Source organism: Stenella coeruleoalba (assembly GCF_951394435.1).
Source record: "Stenella coeruleoalba genome assembly, chromosome: 1".
NCBI lineage: Eukaryota > Metazoa > Chordata > Mammalia > Artiodactyla > Delphinidae > Stenella > Stenella coeruleoalba.
This window is the reverse complement of record NC_137169.1, coordinates 167,163,538-167,176,082: the sequence shown is the minus strand read 5'-3', so window position 1 is coordinate 167,176,082 and position 12,545 is coordinate 167,163,538. Positions and strand designations below refer to the sequence as shown.

Genomic DNA, 12,545 nt, shown 5'->3' with positions numbered 1-12,545 from the left:
CCCTGGCGGTCCAGTGGTTAGATTCCGCGCTTCCAATGCAGGGGCTGCGGGTTCAAAAAAAATAATAAAAGAAGAAGTCAGCAGTACATTATAGTGTTTCCCTGATATGCTACATGCTTTATTTTCTCAAAAATGGATAACCAAAATATGATATCAAGAGTTTCTATGTATGATAATGCTACACTTATCTGGTGTTTATGTATTTAGCCACTTCACCCTGGATGGTGCAGTACCTTACACGTAGTAATTACATAATGAATTGCTGGTGAATCTAATTAAGCCTCTTCTGAGCATCACAAATTCAGAAATAAGCTAGAAGTGTGTAGAAAAACTTCTAAGCTCTATGAAAATAGGTCTCCCCAAACACATATATTATACTTTGCTCCAGACAGTTTTTTTAATATTTATTTATTTATTTAGCTGCACCAGGTCTTAGTTACAGCACACGGGATCTTTGTTGTGGCATGAGTACTCTCAGTTGTGGCATGCATGTGGGATCTAGTTCCCTGACGTGGGATCTAGTTACCTGACCAGGGATCGAACCCAGGGCCTCCTGCACTGGGAGCACAGAGTCTTAACCACTGGACCATCAGGGAAGTCCCCTCCAGACAGTTTTATATACAAAACATATTTTTGTTTTTCATATTCTGTGTAATTGTCTAGTTTTTTCTGGAAACACCCTTGGTTTTTCTGAGCAGAGAGATGGAAAAAAGCAGGCACTGGAACCCTAGGAAGAATTGGGAATGGGGATTGGCCACAACAAGGTTGAGACAAAATAAACAATGATCAGAACAACTTAAGGAAGAAACTAACCTCATATCTTAGAGTGTCACTGGAGGCGAAGACAGGAGAGATTTACAAATTCATTTCTGAAGTGCAAAAATTTTTCCCCTGTTTGATAGTAATAAAAATCTATAACATGGGGGAAGGGGAGAGAAAAAAAGTATTAATGTTAAAGAAAATCTCTTGGGACTTTGCTACTAAACATTTTTGACAAGATATTTCCAAGAATATTAAAAATATTTTACATGTACTCTAGGGAACTTAAAAGTAAAGCTTAATTATAATCAATTCAATTCTGTAAATTAGCTAAGAAAATTGTTACTTAGTTTGCATTTAGAATAATTTAGTCTAAAGACTGAAAGTGTACAAATTATTTTGGGGAGCTTCTGTAATTGTGTTGGCTGGAAAATTATTAGCGAATTGACCATACTGAAAGGAAGAACCTTCTTATATTTAGTCATGGGTTTTGGGCTTTCCTAAAAAAGCTTCTAGGTTCCTCTTTTCGGTCTCCAAGTTATCCTCTTTCCTCTCTTTCCCTCACAACTAAGATCCAGTCTATCAGAATGTCCTGTTAGCTTTCAGATTTTTCCCTGAATGTGTGCACCTCTCATCGATATCCCACAGTTGAATCTCATCAAACTCCCTTGTCCAGACTCTACAGGAGTCTCCTAACTTATTTCCTGTAGTCTTTTTGTTACTGGAGCCAGCAGATTTTTTTTTTAAGTAAATAAGATCATGACTCTCCCTTTTTGAAAACTATCTAATGATATTGCATCCCAAACTACTACTTAACCAAGCTCAAGGCCTTTCTTATATGTCCTCTGCCTCTCTCTGCAATTTTCAGCCACACTGACCTTGCCACAGTTCTCTGAACATGCCAAACATGTTCCCACCTCAGGGCCTTTGTCCTTTTTCTCCTCATCACCTGGAGTACTCTGCCACTCATCTTCACGTGGTTTATTCCATCACATTATCAGCTCTTTGCTCAAATTTCACCTCCTTGGAGCTGCTTTTCCTGACCCTGTTGAGCTTCTCTAGTCTCTTACTCTTCTTCCTAACCTTATCACCAGTTGCATTTGTACATATGCACATACACGTATGCATATGTATTATATATCTTCCCCATTCAAGTAAGCTTCGTGAATGTCTCTTACTTCTCCATCTCCAGGACAGTGCCTGGCAAGTAAGTAGTAGGTACTCAGTAAATACTCACTGATGATGAATGAATGAACTTTCAGGGGCAATTAGAGCAATTTTTTTCTGCAGGGGGAAGGGTTTATTTATGTAAGTGCTAATAACTTACTTTTTCCAGTATGGTCAAAAGGGGAAGTAAGTGGGGGGAAATCACTATTCTAGCCTATGATTGGGATTTACTCTAGAAGCAGTTATTTCTATTTAATTTTACAGCCTTTAAATTTCAAATGTGACTGTACTTACTCTATGTGTGTCTACCTTCTAGGGGAAATCTCATCGTGACCAACAGCTTCTTCTTCTCAAGAAGCACCTAGAAAATAATTACAGGAACAGAGATCGAAAATGGATTGTTCTGTTTCCAGAAGGGGGCTTCCTCAGGAAGAGGCGAGAAACCAGTCAGGCATTTGCCAAGAAAAATAACTTGCCATTTCTTACACATGTCACTTTGCCAAGGATTGGGGCAACAAAAATTATTCTGAATGCACTTGTAGCACGACAGGAAAATGGAAGTCCAGCAGGAGGAGATGCTAAGGAATTAGGTATGATGGTTTTTAGCATTTTTTTCTTTTCTTGGAATTAAAGGATTTTCTGGAGTTCCAGAAGATAACATTGTTCTTTTTTATATTTATAATTTTTGTCAAACAGAAATAATACTGAGGGAGAAGATGAAAATATAACTTTTTAATGTTTCTACAAAAGTAGTCCATGCTTACAATAATTTATTCAAATAATATAGGAATGTATAAAGTCGAAGGTATCTCTCCCTTACTGTACACCTTACTCGTGGCCATTCCCACTGCTGCAGTCAACATTCCTGTAAATATCCTTACAGATTTGTGGAACATGTCTGTAGTATTAATTCGTAGAAGTGGAATTGCTGGATTAAAAGATACAGGAATAGAAATGACAAATTTGAGAAACTAATCATAGATATGCAAATGGAATTATAATGATTTATATTTTTTGCAGTTATCAAATTTAGAAAGTTTTTTTGTTTTTAATACAGAGAATGAGTTTAATGAAGTTTGGCAGTATTTACTAAGAGTCTTAAAATGTTGATAAATTACTCAGTTATTCTACTGCAAATAATACTTATCAAAAGGGAATGATCTGAAATACTGGCAAAGTAGTTTATCACAGCATTATTTCTAATGGCAAGAAATTGGAAATAGCCAGAAGAGAGAACAGATGAGTAATTATTAAATATCCATCTAACAGAATACAACACAGCCATTACAAATGATGTTTATTGGCTTGGAAAATTCTTATGGTCTATAATGTTAACGGGGTGGGAGAAACATACAACTCTTGTGTAAACAATATGAGCTCAAATATGTAAATAATAAGGCAGTAGAAAATCAGTGAAAGGAAAGATTTCAGAATATTAGCAGTGATTGCTTCTCTGAGTTGTAACATTATGGATAATTTTTCTCCATTTCTTAATACTTTTCTGAATTAAAAAAATATAGTCAGTATGTATTACTTTTATGGCCAGTAAAAAGTAAACCATACTCAAAGATGCAACTGTGGACTTCCCTGGTGGTGCAGTGGTTAAGAATCCGCCTGCCAATGCAGGGGACACGCGTTTGATCCCTGGTCCGGGAAGATCCCACATGCCACGGAGCAACTAAGCTCGTGTGCCACAACTACTGAGGCCTATGCTCTAGAGCCCGTGAGCCACAACTACTGAAGCCTGTGCGCCTAGAGCCTGTGCTCCACAACAAGGAAAGCCACCGCAATGAGAAGCCCAGGCACCGCAACGAAGCCACAACTAGAGGCAGACTACGTGCAGCAACGAAGACCCAGTGCAGCCAAAAATAAATAAATAAATTTATTTATTTATTTAAAAAAACAAACAAAACTGAACAAAAAAAGATGCAACTGTCTTGGAGACAGCCTAGTGAATTGTGCATATTTGCAGAAGATATTTGTGCCAACAGCATGAAGACTGTTTTGAACTACTTCATCCAAGACACTATGAAAGTTTGGTGATAAATTATAAATTAAAAAGCTGAAAGAAACTTAATAGGCCTGTTTCCGTAATAACATTTTGCTATTTCTTTTAATATTCTTCAGATAAAATAAAATGGGAATGATTGGCCCTCAGAAATATGTGTTATTTTAGGTGATGGTAAGGACCAAACATGGAAATAATGCCCGTGAGATTGTGCTGAGCTTTCCTTTCATTTGTTTTTTCCAAACAGCTGCCTGGCAGTCAGCTCTCTTAATGTTTCATCATCTATTAAAAAGACAAATTGAAAGAGTCTTTTAATAGAAAAGGAAGGTTCAGAATAGCTTCACTGCTGGAGAGACACTGTGGCAATGTCAGCCAAGCCAAAGCTTGAAGGCAAAGGTCTTCCAAATAGGATTAATTGTGCTAATAAATACCGCTGCTTTTAAGTAGTTTTACCCAGTCAATACCCTGTGGTCTAGATCTCAGAGAAATGAATGGGCGCTTGTCATACTGATTACACAAGAGGGAAGAAAAATGGTTTTTTCTTTTGGAGAGAAGCAATCTCTGTTTATAACCAAAGTGAAATTGTTTATTACTTATCTTACCTTAGTTAAAATTTAGGCCTCTCGCCTTCTGAGATGGCCCACACTCTGTCTGTGGAGTGTGATTCTCCCAGGGCCAGTCTTGCTTTTCGAGATGGACAGCATTCTGTCTATGGAATGTGTATCTCTCTAAATAAATCCACTTCTTACCTATCAAGAAAAAAGTTTTTATTCTAGCAGCTTAGGAAAATCATAAGAAATTTTAGAAAACCGTATACCCCAAAACTAGTTTTACTTAGATTTTACCATTTGCTTCTCTGCTTTGGTATGGACATTTTGTGTTTTATTTTCTTTAGTTTTCATACTCACTATTTAGTATTTTATTCCATATAAACAAAAACCATGCCTTCATGTCTGTTTTAATGTGAGGTCCGTCCATACACATATAAAAATTAAGTTGTATCTAATTAACTTTTAAGTTTTTATATATTTATTTTGGCCGCCCTGTGCAGCACGTGGGATCTTAGTTCCCCGACCAGGGATTGAACCTGTGCCCCCTGAAATGGAAGTGCGGAGTCTTAACCACTGGACCGCCAGGGAAGTCCCTCTAATTAACTTTAAAAGGATTAGTATTCTTTTGTTTATTGTATGATTTAATAGATATTAAACTGAACTCTGGTGATTTTTCCCAACCATTTTATTATAAAAATTTTCAAACATACATAAAAGTTGAAATAATTTTGCAGTTAATATCCATGAGCTGGCCAACTAGATTTTATAATTAACACTTTACTATATTTGCTTTATCACATCTCTCTCCATCCTTCTATCCATCTATTAGTCCATCTTGGTTGTATTTTTTTAACGCATTTCAAAGTAAGTTGCAGACATCAGTGTACTTTACCCCTAAACATTATAGCATGTACATCACTGGTAGCTTGTTAAAATGTGTCTCTTTACATACATTCTGTTCCTTTAGCAATATGTTATTTAAAAATTAAATTTTTTAAGCTTATGTCTTATATGATTATTTCTTCCCTTTCAGAATGTTGTCTAAAATTTTAAAAGAATTTAAGGCCAGTTTTTAATTATTTGATATTTTAAGTAAAATATTATTGATTCCTACTGTACATTTGGCCTTATATTTAAAAATAAGTTTTATTTTTTTAGGGATCCTTTAAATACTTCAAACAAAGGGTAGACCATTACACTTTAAAGTCTAGCTATCAGCGTTCTCTTTGAGAATTCTCGTCTCAATTCTTTTATTTAACATCTTTATTGGGGTATAATTGCTTTACGATGGTGTGTTAGTTTCTGCTTTATAACAAAGTGAATCAGTTATACATATGTTCCCATATCTCTTCCCTGTTGCGTCTCCCTCCCTCCTACCCTCCCTATCCCACCCCTCCAGGCGGTCACAAAGCACCGAGCTGATTTCCCTGTGCTATGCGGCTGCTTCCCACTAGCTATCTACCTTACGTTTGGTAGTGTATATATATATGTCCATGCTTCTTGCTCAACTTTGTACTCCGTGCTGGGAATAAAAACAGCGCGCAGAGGACCAAAGTAAACAGAACTTCCCCAGCCCCTCTCACAACGGTAGTTACCTGTTGTACCTACCAAAGGGTAGACAGATTTATTGCTTTATTTTTATATAACTCTTGCTAAAATGGAAGGAGTTTTTTGTTTGTTTTGAACAAGAGCAGCAACTGATGATCATGTGCATCAATAAAATGCTTAATTTTATTACCTTATTTCAATATTTATTAATGCCTCCCAAGTATCACAAAACTTGGTGTTTCTATTATATTGTGTTATATTTAGTGAGTGGAGTTTTTTGTTTTAAGGTCTGCTTTTCGCTTTTGTGATGTGATACTTTAGCTACTGACTTTTTTTGTAGGCCAGTTTTTATGAGAGATAAAATGTAAATTAGACCTTGATACTGCATAATTGTATTGAATGCTTAAATGATGCATGTCCAATAAACTATAGCACTCTGTTGTTTAATTTGTTTGAGATTCAGCCATTTTATAATGTAATAGGAAATGCTTAATTTCATCCTAAAGAACAGTAACGCCAAAGTTCATTCTCTTAAAGCAAAGGATATATCAGTATGCTTTATAATTCTATACTATGTTATTTGCTGCAAATAATATAAAAATTGATCCAATTTTATATTGTTCTCAGACAGCAGATCGAAAGGCCTCCAGTGGATAATAGATACAACCATAGCTTATCCCAAAGCTGAACCCATAGATATTCAAACCTGGATCCTTGGATACAGGAAACCAGTAGTCACACATGTACATTACAGGTAAGAATTACACATTAGTACTCAGCGTAAAGCCAACATAAAGTACTATCTCAGGACATTGTGAATGTTTTAATATTAAATTATAATTGATAGTGAAAACAGTTGGCTCAAAATCATTCTTATGCTGAATTTTTAATATGAAAATATCATTTGAAGTAGTTATTTTCACTGAGTGATAAAAGTCTCTAAAAATGGCATTCTAGAGGAACTATGATTATTTGATCGCCTGACACTCTTGAGTGAAAGTAATTAACTTAAAGGGCAAATATCAAGGATAAATATGTACTCAACTGGGGTAAGTAGATTTGTATTAATAGAAATGGAATTTGTTTTTAAATCATTAAGTCATGTAAGATTTTCTAAATGATTGAATTGATAATTTAGCAATGACTTACACTTCCAAATTTTTAATATTTTAATATGCCTGTCTTTTGCATGAACAACAGCAAAACCATTTATTGAATATTCTGCAACAGCTCCTTGAGATTTTTTTAATATAGACCTTTCTTTTTTTAAAGTGTTTGAGGTAAATGTGTATAGGTATTCATATCAAAAAATGATGCTGATAGGACCTGGATAGAATTGATTGCTTTATAAGCCATTTATCTCCTCGTCAAAGATCTCAACACATGGCAACTAAGTTACTAAGGGAGTAGTTGGTCCCAAGGAAGATCACAATTGCCACAAAAGCCTGCCTTTAAAGAGGAAAACTACTCAAATTACATATCCATTGGAAGTAAATAGGTAACATATTTTCATAGGTGTAAACCATTAGAGTTTTCAAATATAAAAACAAAGTTAGGGCTTCCCTGGTGGCGCAGTGGTTGAGAGTCCGCCTGCCGATGCAGGGGACAGGGGTTCGTATCCCGGTCCGGGAAGATCCCACATGCCGCGGAGCAGCTGGGCCCGTGAGCCATGGCCGCTGAGCCTGCGCGTCCAGAGCCTGTGCTCCGCAACAGGAGAAGCCACGACAGTGAGAGGCCCGCGTACCGCAAAAAAAAAAAAAAGTTAACCATCACAATAGTCTACATAGAAAACCCAAGAAACTGAGTTCACCTTCTATTTATAGAGTTTAGCAATCTTGATATAAAATCATCACAGAAAAAAATCAATATTATCCCTTTTTACTGACATAAATAGAAAATGTAATTTTTTTAAAGATACTTATCTGAGAAGCAAGAAGACTATAAAGTATCTACCAATAAAACTTAAGAAAAAATGTAGAAGACTTTTATGAAGGAAAATATAAAACTGCATCGAAGAACATAAAAGACCTGAATAAGTGGAAAGAGATACTGTGTTCATAGAGGGGAAGGCTGAAAATTATAGAGATGTCAGTTCTCCCAAATTAATCTATAAATTTAACATAATTGCAAATACATTATATCCAGGAGGATTATGATCAGAATCCAGGAGGGTTTTTCTGGAAACTTGACAAATGGTTCTGAAATTCATTTGAGAGAGTAAAGATAAATGAATAGCTAAGATAGTGTTGAAGATGAACAAGACAGAGGAATTCTTCCTACCAGATGTCAAGGCTTAGTGTAATTAAAGCAGTGTGGTATGAGGGCAGGGTCAGATCAATGGAAAGATTAGAAAAGCCACATTTACTTGGGAACATGTGTATGATTGATGATTTTCTAATTATATTTCTTATAGTTGATAGTTATAAAGGTGATATTTGAAGCCCATCCCATAAAGTAGTGTTACTTCTTAGATACTGCATTTAAATTCTGAAAAACACAATCAGCGAGACATCATATACCATATTTCACCCATTAAGATACATATTTTTTCACATGTTAACATCTCTGAAACTGAGAGGCATCTTAAAAACCAGTATAATAAAGGCTTAGTTATAATTTAATTGTATATTTGGCATGCAGCACTTAAAAGTCCAAAAAGTAATTGCTACCTCTCCCCTGTCCCACCCCATCCCCCCAGAAAAGGCAGCACAGTGACTGCTGAATGGTTGGTATTTGACTGTTGACAGTGAATGCCTCTGGGGAGGGACTCTTACTTCTCTTTGTACTATTTTAGGCCTTTTTTTTTTTTTTTTTTTTTACAGTGTGAATGGATTAATTGAAAAAAGAAATTGCCCACAATTTAGAATTTTGGTTTAATAATCATTTGAGTAATTGCAACAAAAGCATTTTCGTCGGGTAGTTATAAGAATTTAATAAGTTCACATTTAAAATGCATACTATTTAATAGATACCAAATAGATTTTACCCCTTTCAATCAAGGTATTGAAATGCTCAAATTATATAATCTAGATTTTTTTATATTCTAGTGTTTCATCCATAATTTTTGTGAGGCTTAAATTTCTATAATAATTTTTTAGTATAAAATCTAGAATAAAGTAGAATATAATTAATATAGTAAAAATCAGTTATTCAACATAATGAGGTTTCACGTCACCTTTTCCCAGTAACTGTGAGTAACACTAAAGTGGTTCACACCTAAGTGGTATACACAGGTACTAATGATGCAGGTTTAGAGGTTTACCACCCTCAGCCCTGGCCCCCAAATTACTTACCTGGGAGTGAGGTCATTAGAGTGCCTCTTGAACTAAAAGTGGCTTTTTTCCCCGGGAGAAGGAAACATTGTCCTATCTTCAGTTTTTCTTATGGGCCTTTTGTCTATCAGCACTTATAATTATTGCTCATTTCACCTCTACTTCTGATTCTCTTCTTCCTGTCTGCTTTTCTTGTCATCTCTTGTTTTCTATTGCTTTGCCTCTGGGCCCTAGCTTTTCCCTGGAAAAGGCTGGATGTTTTAGTCATAAGTCACTGTTCAAAGCTTCCAGTTGGAAAATGGAAAGTTACACATTAAATTTAATCTTCAAGTTTTTAGTTCTGCTTGACTGATTTTATTTATGTTCACCACCCCCAAGTTCTTTTCTCTTTTCTGCCCCAGCAGTTGTTTTCCCTTTTCTTTAAGAAAACAAAGCATTTTAGTTTGGCACCATTCAGGATGCTGATGGTATTAAATAAGTGGTCTTAATTGAGGTTTGACTATATTATGGATTGAATTCTGTGTTTCTGTAATGAAGTTGAAGATTTGAAAGAGGCGAATCATCATTTCAAATAAGATAAAATCTCTATCCTCTAGTTAGAAGATATGCTTAATTTCTTCTCAAATGTTTATAAGAAGTTATAGATATACATGAAAGAAATTTTTAATGTTAACATAGAACCAAGACATAACCTAAAATCTGATTTGCTAAGTCATTTTTCAGTATATGAATCTGGACATAATAAGCTTTGGAAATGAAGTGCTCTATCCCACCTTGTTGGCCCTCTGGGGGCTCACCACGTCTTTTTTCACTTTCAGATTTCTCTAGAGTCAAGGACAATGCCTGCCATTGGTATTCAAAAAATGCTTTTCGTTTTCTAATTAAGTTTTGTTGGAAATATTATGTCCCCCAAATTTTCAAAAAAATTCTTAGAGTTTAACTTTTAAGTGAATAGTGGTTAAGCATAACTCTCACTGATCATTATTTATATTTTAGTTACTTAAAGTCATTGGATTGGATCTGAGAAGTAGAAAGGGCTAGCTAGGTCTTTTTGTCTAACCTTCCATTTAATACAGGAATACACACACAAACACACAGAGATTACTTAAGTATAGACCTTCTCTAGGAGCCTGTTTTTAGTCCTCTTTTTTTTTTCCTGTGAAGGTTGAGTCCATAATAGGAGACTATGTAGCAGTGGATCCTCTGTAGGTGTACCTCCAGCTCTCAGTCTTTCTGCCAAGTTCCAAATCCTCACTTAACTTCCTTGCCTCCACCTGGATACCCTGTTGCTTCTTCAAACCTAATATGTCTAGAACTGAACTCATTTTCCTTCACACCAACTTGTTTCTCCTGGCTTTCCAATTGGGGTTTATGGTGACATCATTCTGCCCTCACCCAGAATAAAAATTTTGGAGTTCTTTGACTCTTACACTTTAAAATTTTATCCTCTCTCTCAAATCCAGCCACCATTTCCTATGAAAGGTACCTCTGCAATGTTTGTTTCTATTCCCTCTTCTTATTTCAGTGCCATAACCTAGCTCAGATTTCATTACTTCTTACCTGGAGTATATTTGCCTATTAAATATTCCCTTTATTGACAACCCTCAGAATGGGAGAAAATATTTGCAAACGAAGCAACTGACAAAGAATTAATCTCTTAAATATACAAGCAGCTCATGCAGCTCAATATCAAAAAAACAAACAGCCCAATCCAAAAATGGGTGGAAGGCCTAAATAGACATTTCTCCAAAGAAGACATACAGATTGCCAACAAACACATGAAAGGATGCTCAACATCACTAATCATTAGAGAAATGCAAATCAAAACCACAATGAGGTATCACCTACACTGGTCAGAATGGCCAGCATAAAAAATCTACAAACAATAAATGCTGGAGAGGATGTGGAGAAAAGGGAACCCTCTTGCACTGTTGGTGGGAATGTAAATTGATACAGCCACTATGGGGAACAGTATGGAGGTTCCTTAAAAAACTAAAAATAGAACTACCATATGACCCAGCAATCCCACTACTGGGCATATACTCTGAGAAAACCATCTGTCATACAGAATGAAGTAAGTCAGAAAGAAGAAAACAAATACCGTATGCTAACACATATATATGGAATCTACAAAAAAAAAAAACAAATGGTTCTGATGAACCCTAGGGGCAGGACAGAAATAAAGACGCAGACGTAGAGAGTGAACTTGAGGGCATGGGGAGGGGGAAGGGTAAGCTGGGATGAAGTGAGAGAGTAGCATGGACATATATACACTACCAAATGTAAAATAGATAGCTAGTGGGAAGCAGCACATAGCACAGGGAGATCAGCTCAGTGCTTTGTGACCACCTAGAGGGGTGGGATAAGGAGGGTAGGAGGGAGGAGTATGGGGATATATGTACACATGTAACTGACTCACTTTGTTATACAGCAGAAACTAACACACCATTGTAAAGCAATTATACTCCAATAAAGATGTTAAAAAATATATTCCCTTTATTGATATTGATACTTCACCCTGTGTTATTTATTTCACTGCTATTCTCCTCTTCCTAAAGCATGGTACCTTTTTTTTTGTTTCTTTTCTTGTTTCTTTATTCCTTTGTTTCTGTCTTTTTTCTTTTCTTTTTTTTGTTATAGACATTGGTGGGACACTTGGCAAAATTTGAATGAAATCTGTAGATTGTAGATTAGGTAATAGTATCAGTGTTGATTTCCTGATTTTGATCATTGCAGCATGGTTATATAAGAGACTGTTCTTGTATTTAGAAAATGCTCATGGGAGTGTTCAGGGGGCACACCATCTGTAACTTACTCTCAAAAATTGAGGAAAGATCATATATATACATATATCAGAAAATATATACATCAGAAAATATATATATGGAGAAAAAGAATGATAAAGTAAATATGGGAAATAATGATATTTGGGGAATCTGGGTGAAGCATATATATGAATTCTTTGCACTGTTTTTGTAACTTTTCTTTGAGTCTGAAATTATTTCAAAATAAAAATTATTTTAAAAGTCATTAGGGAGATATGGAAAAATCTCTGTACTTTCCCCTCAATTTTGCTGTGAACCTTAAACTACTCTAAAAAAAAAAAGCCTTAAGAAAAAATTTTAAATGTCATTAGACTCATGGAAAACATAATAGTGATTCTCTTAAGCAAATATACCAATCTTATATTTTGCTTACTGGATAGTTCAGTTCATTCAGCAAGCATCTGTGTCTCAAAGG

General features: G+C 35.5%; 1 protein-coding gene across 4 annotated transcripts in view; it reads left to right on the top strand.

The window, feature by feature from the left end:
• The window catches only part of LPGAT1 (lysophosphatidylglycerol acyltransferase 1), a 66,188-nt gene that overhangs the window by 38,965 nt on the left and 14,678 nt on the right, over positions 1-12,545 (top strand). For all 4 annotated transcript variants that reach the window (XR_013827007.1, XM_079912407.1, XM_079912406.1 and 1 more), the window contains exons 5-6: positions 2,243-2,516; positions 6,661-6,787. Coding sequence is in view for 3 of the 4 variants with exons in the window: in XM_079912407.1 (XP_079768533.1) it covers positions 2,243-2,516; positions 6,661-6,787 (401 nt within the window). In the remaining variant the exon portion in view is untranslated. The remainder of the gene's footprint in view (positions 1-2,242; positions 2,517-6,660; positions 6,788-12,545) is intronic.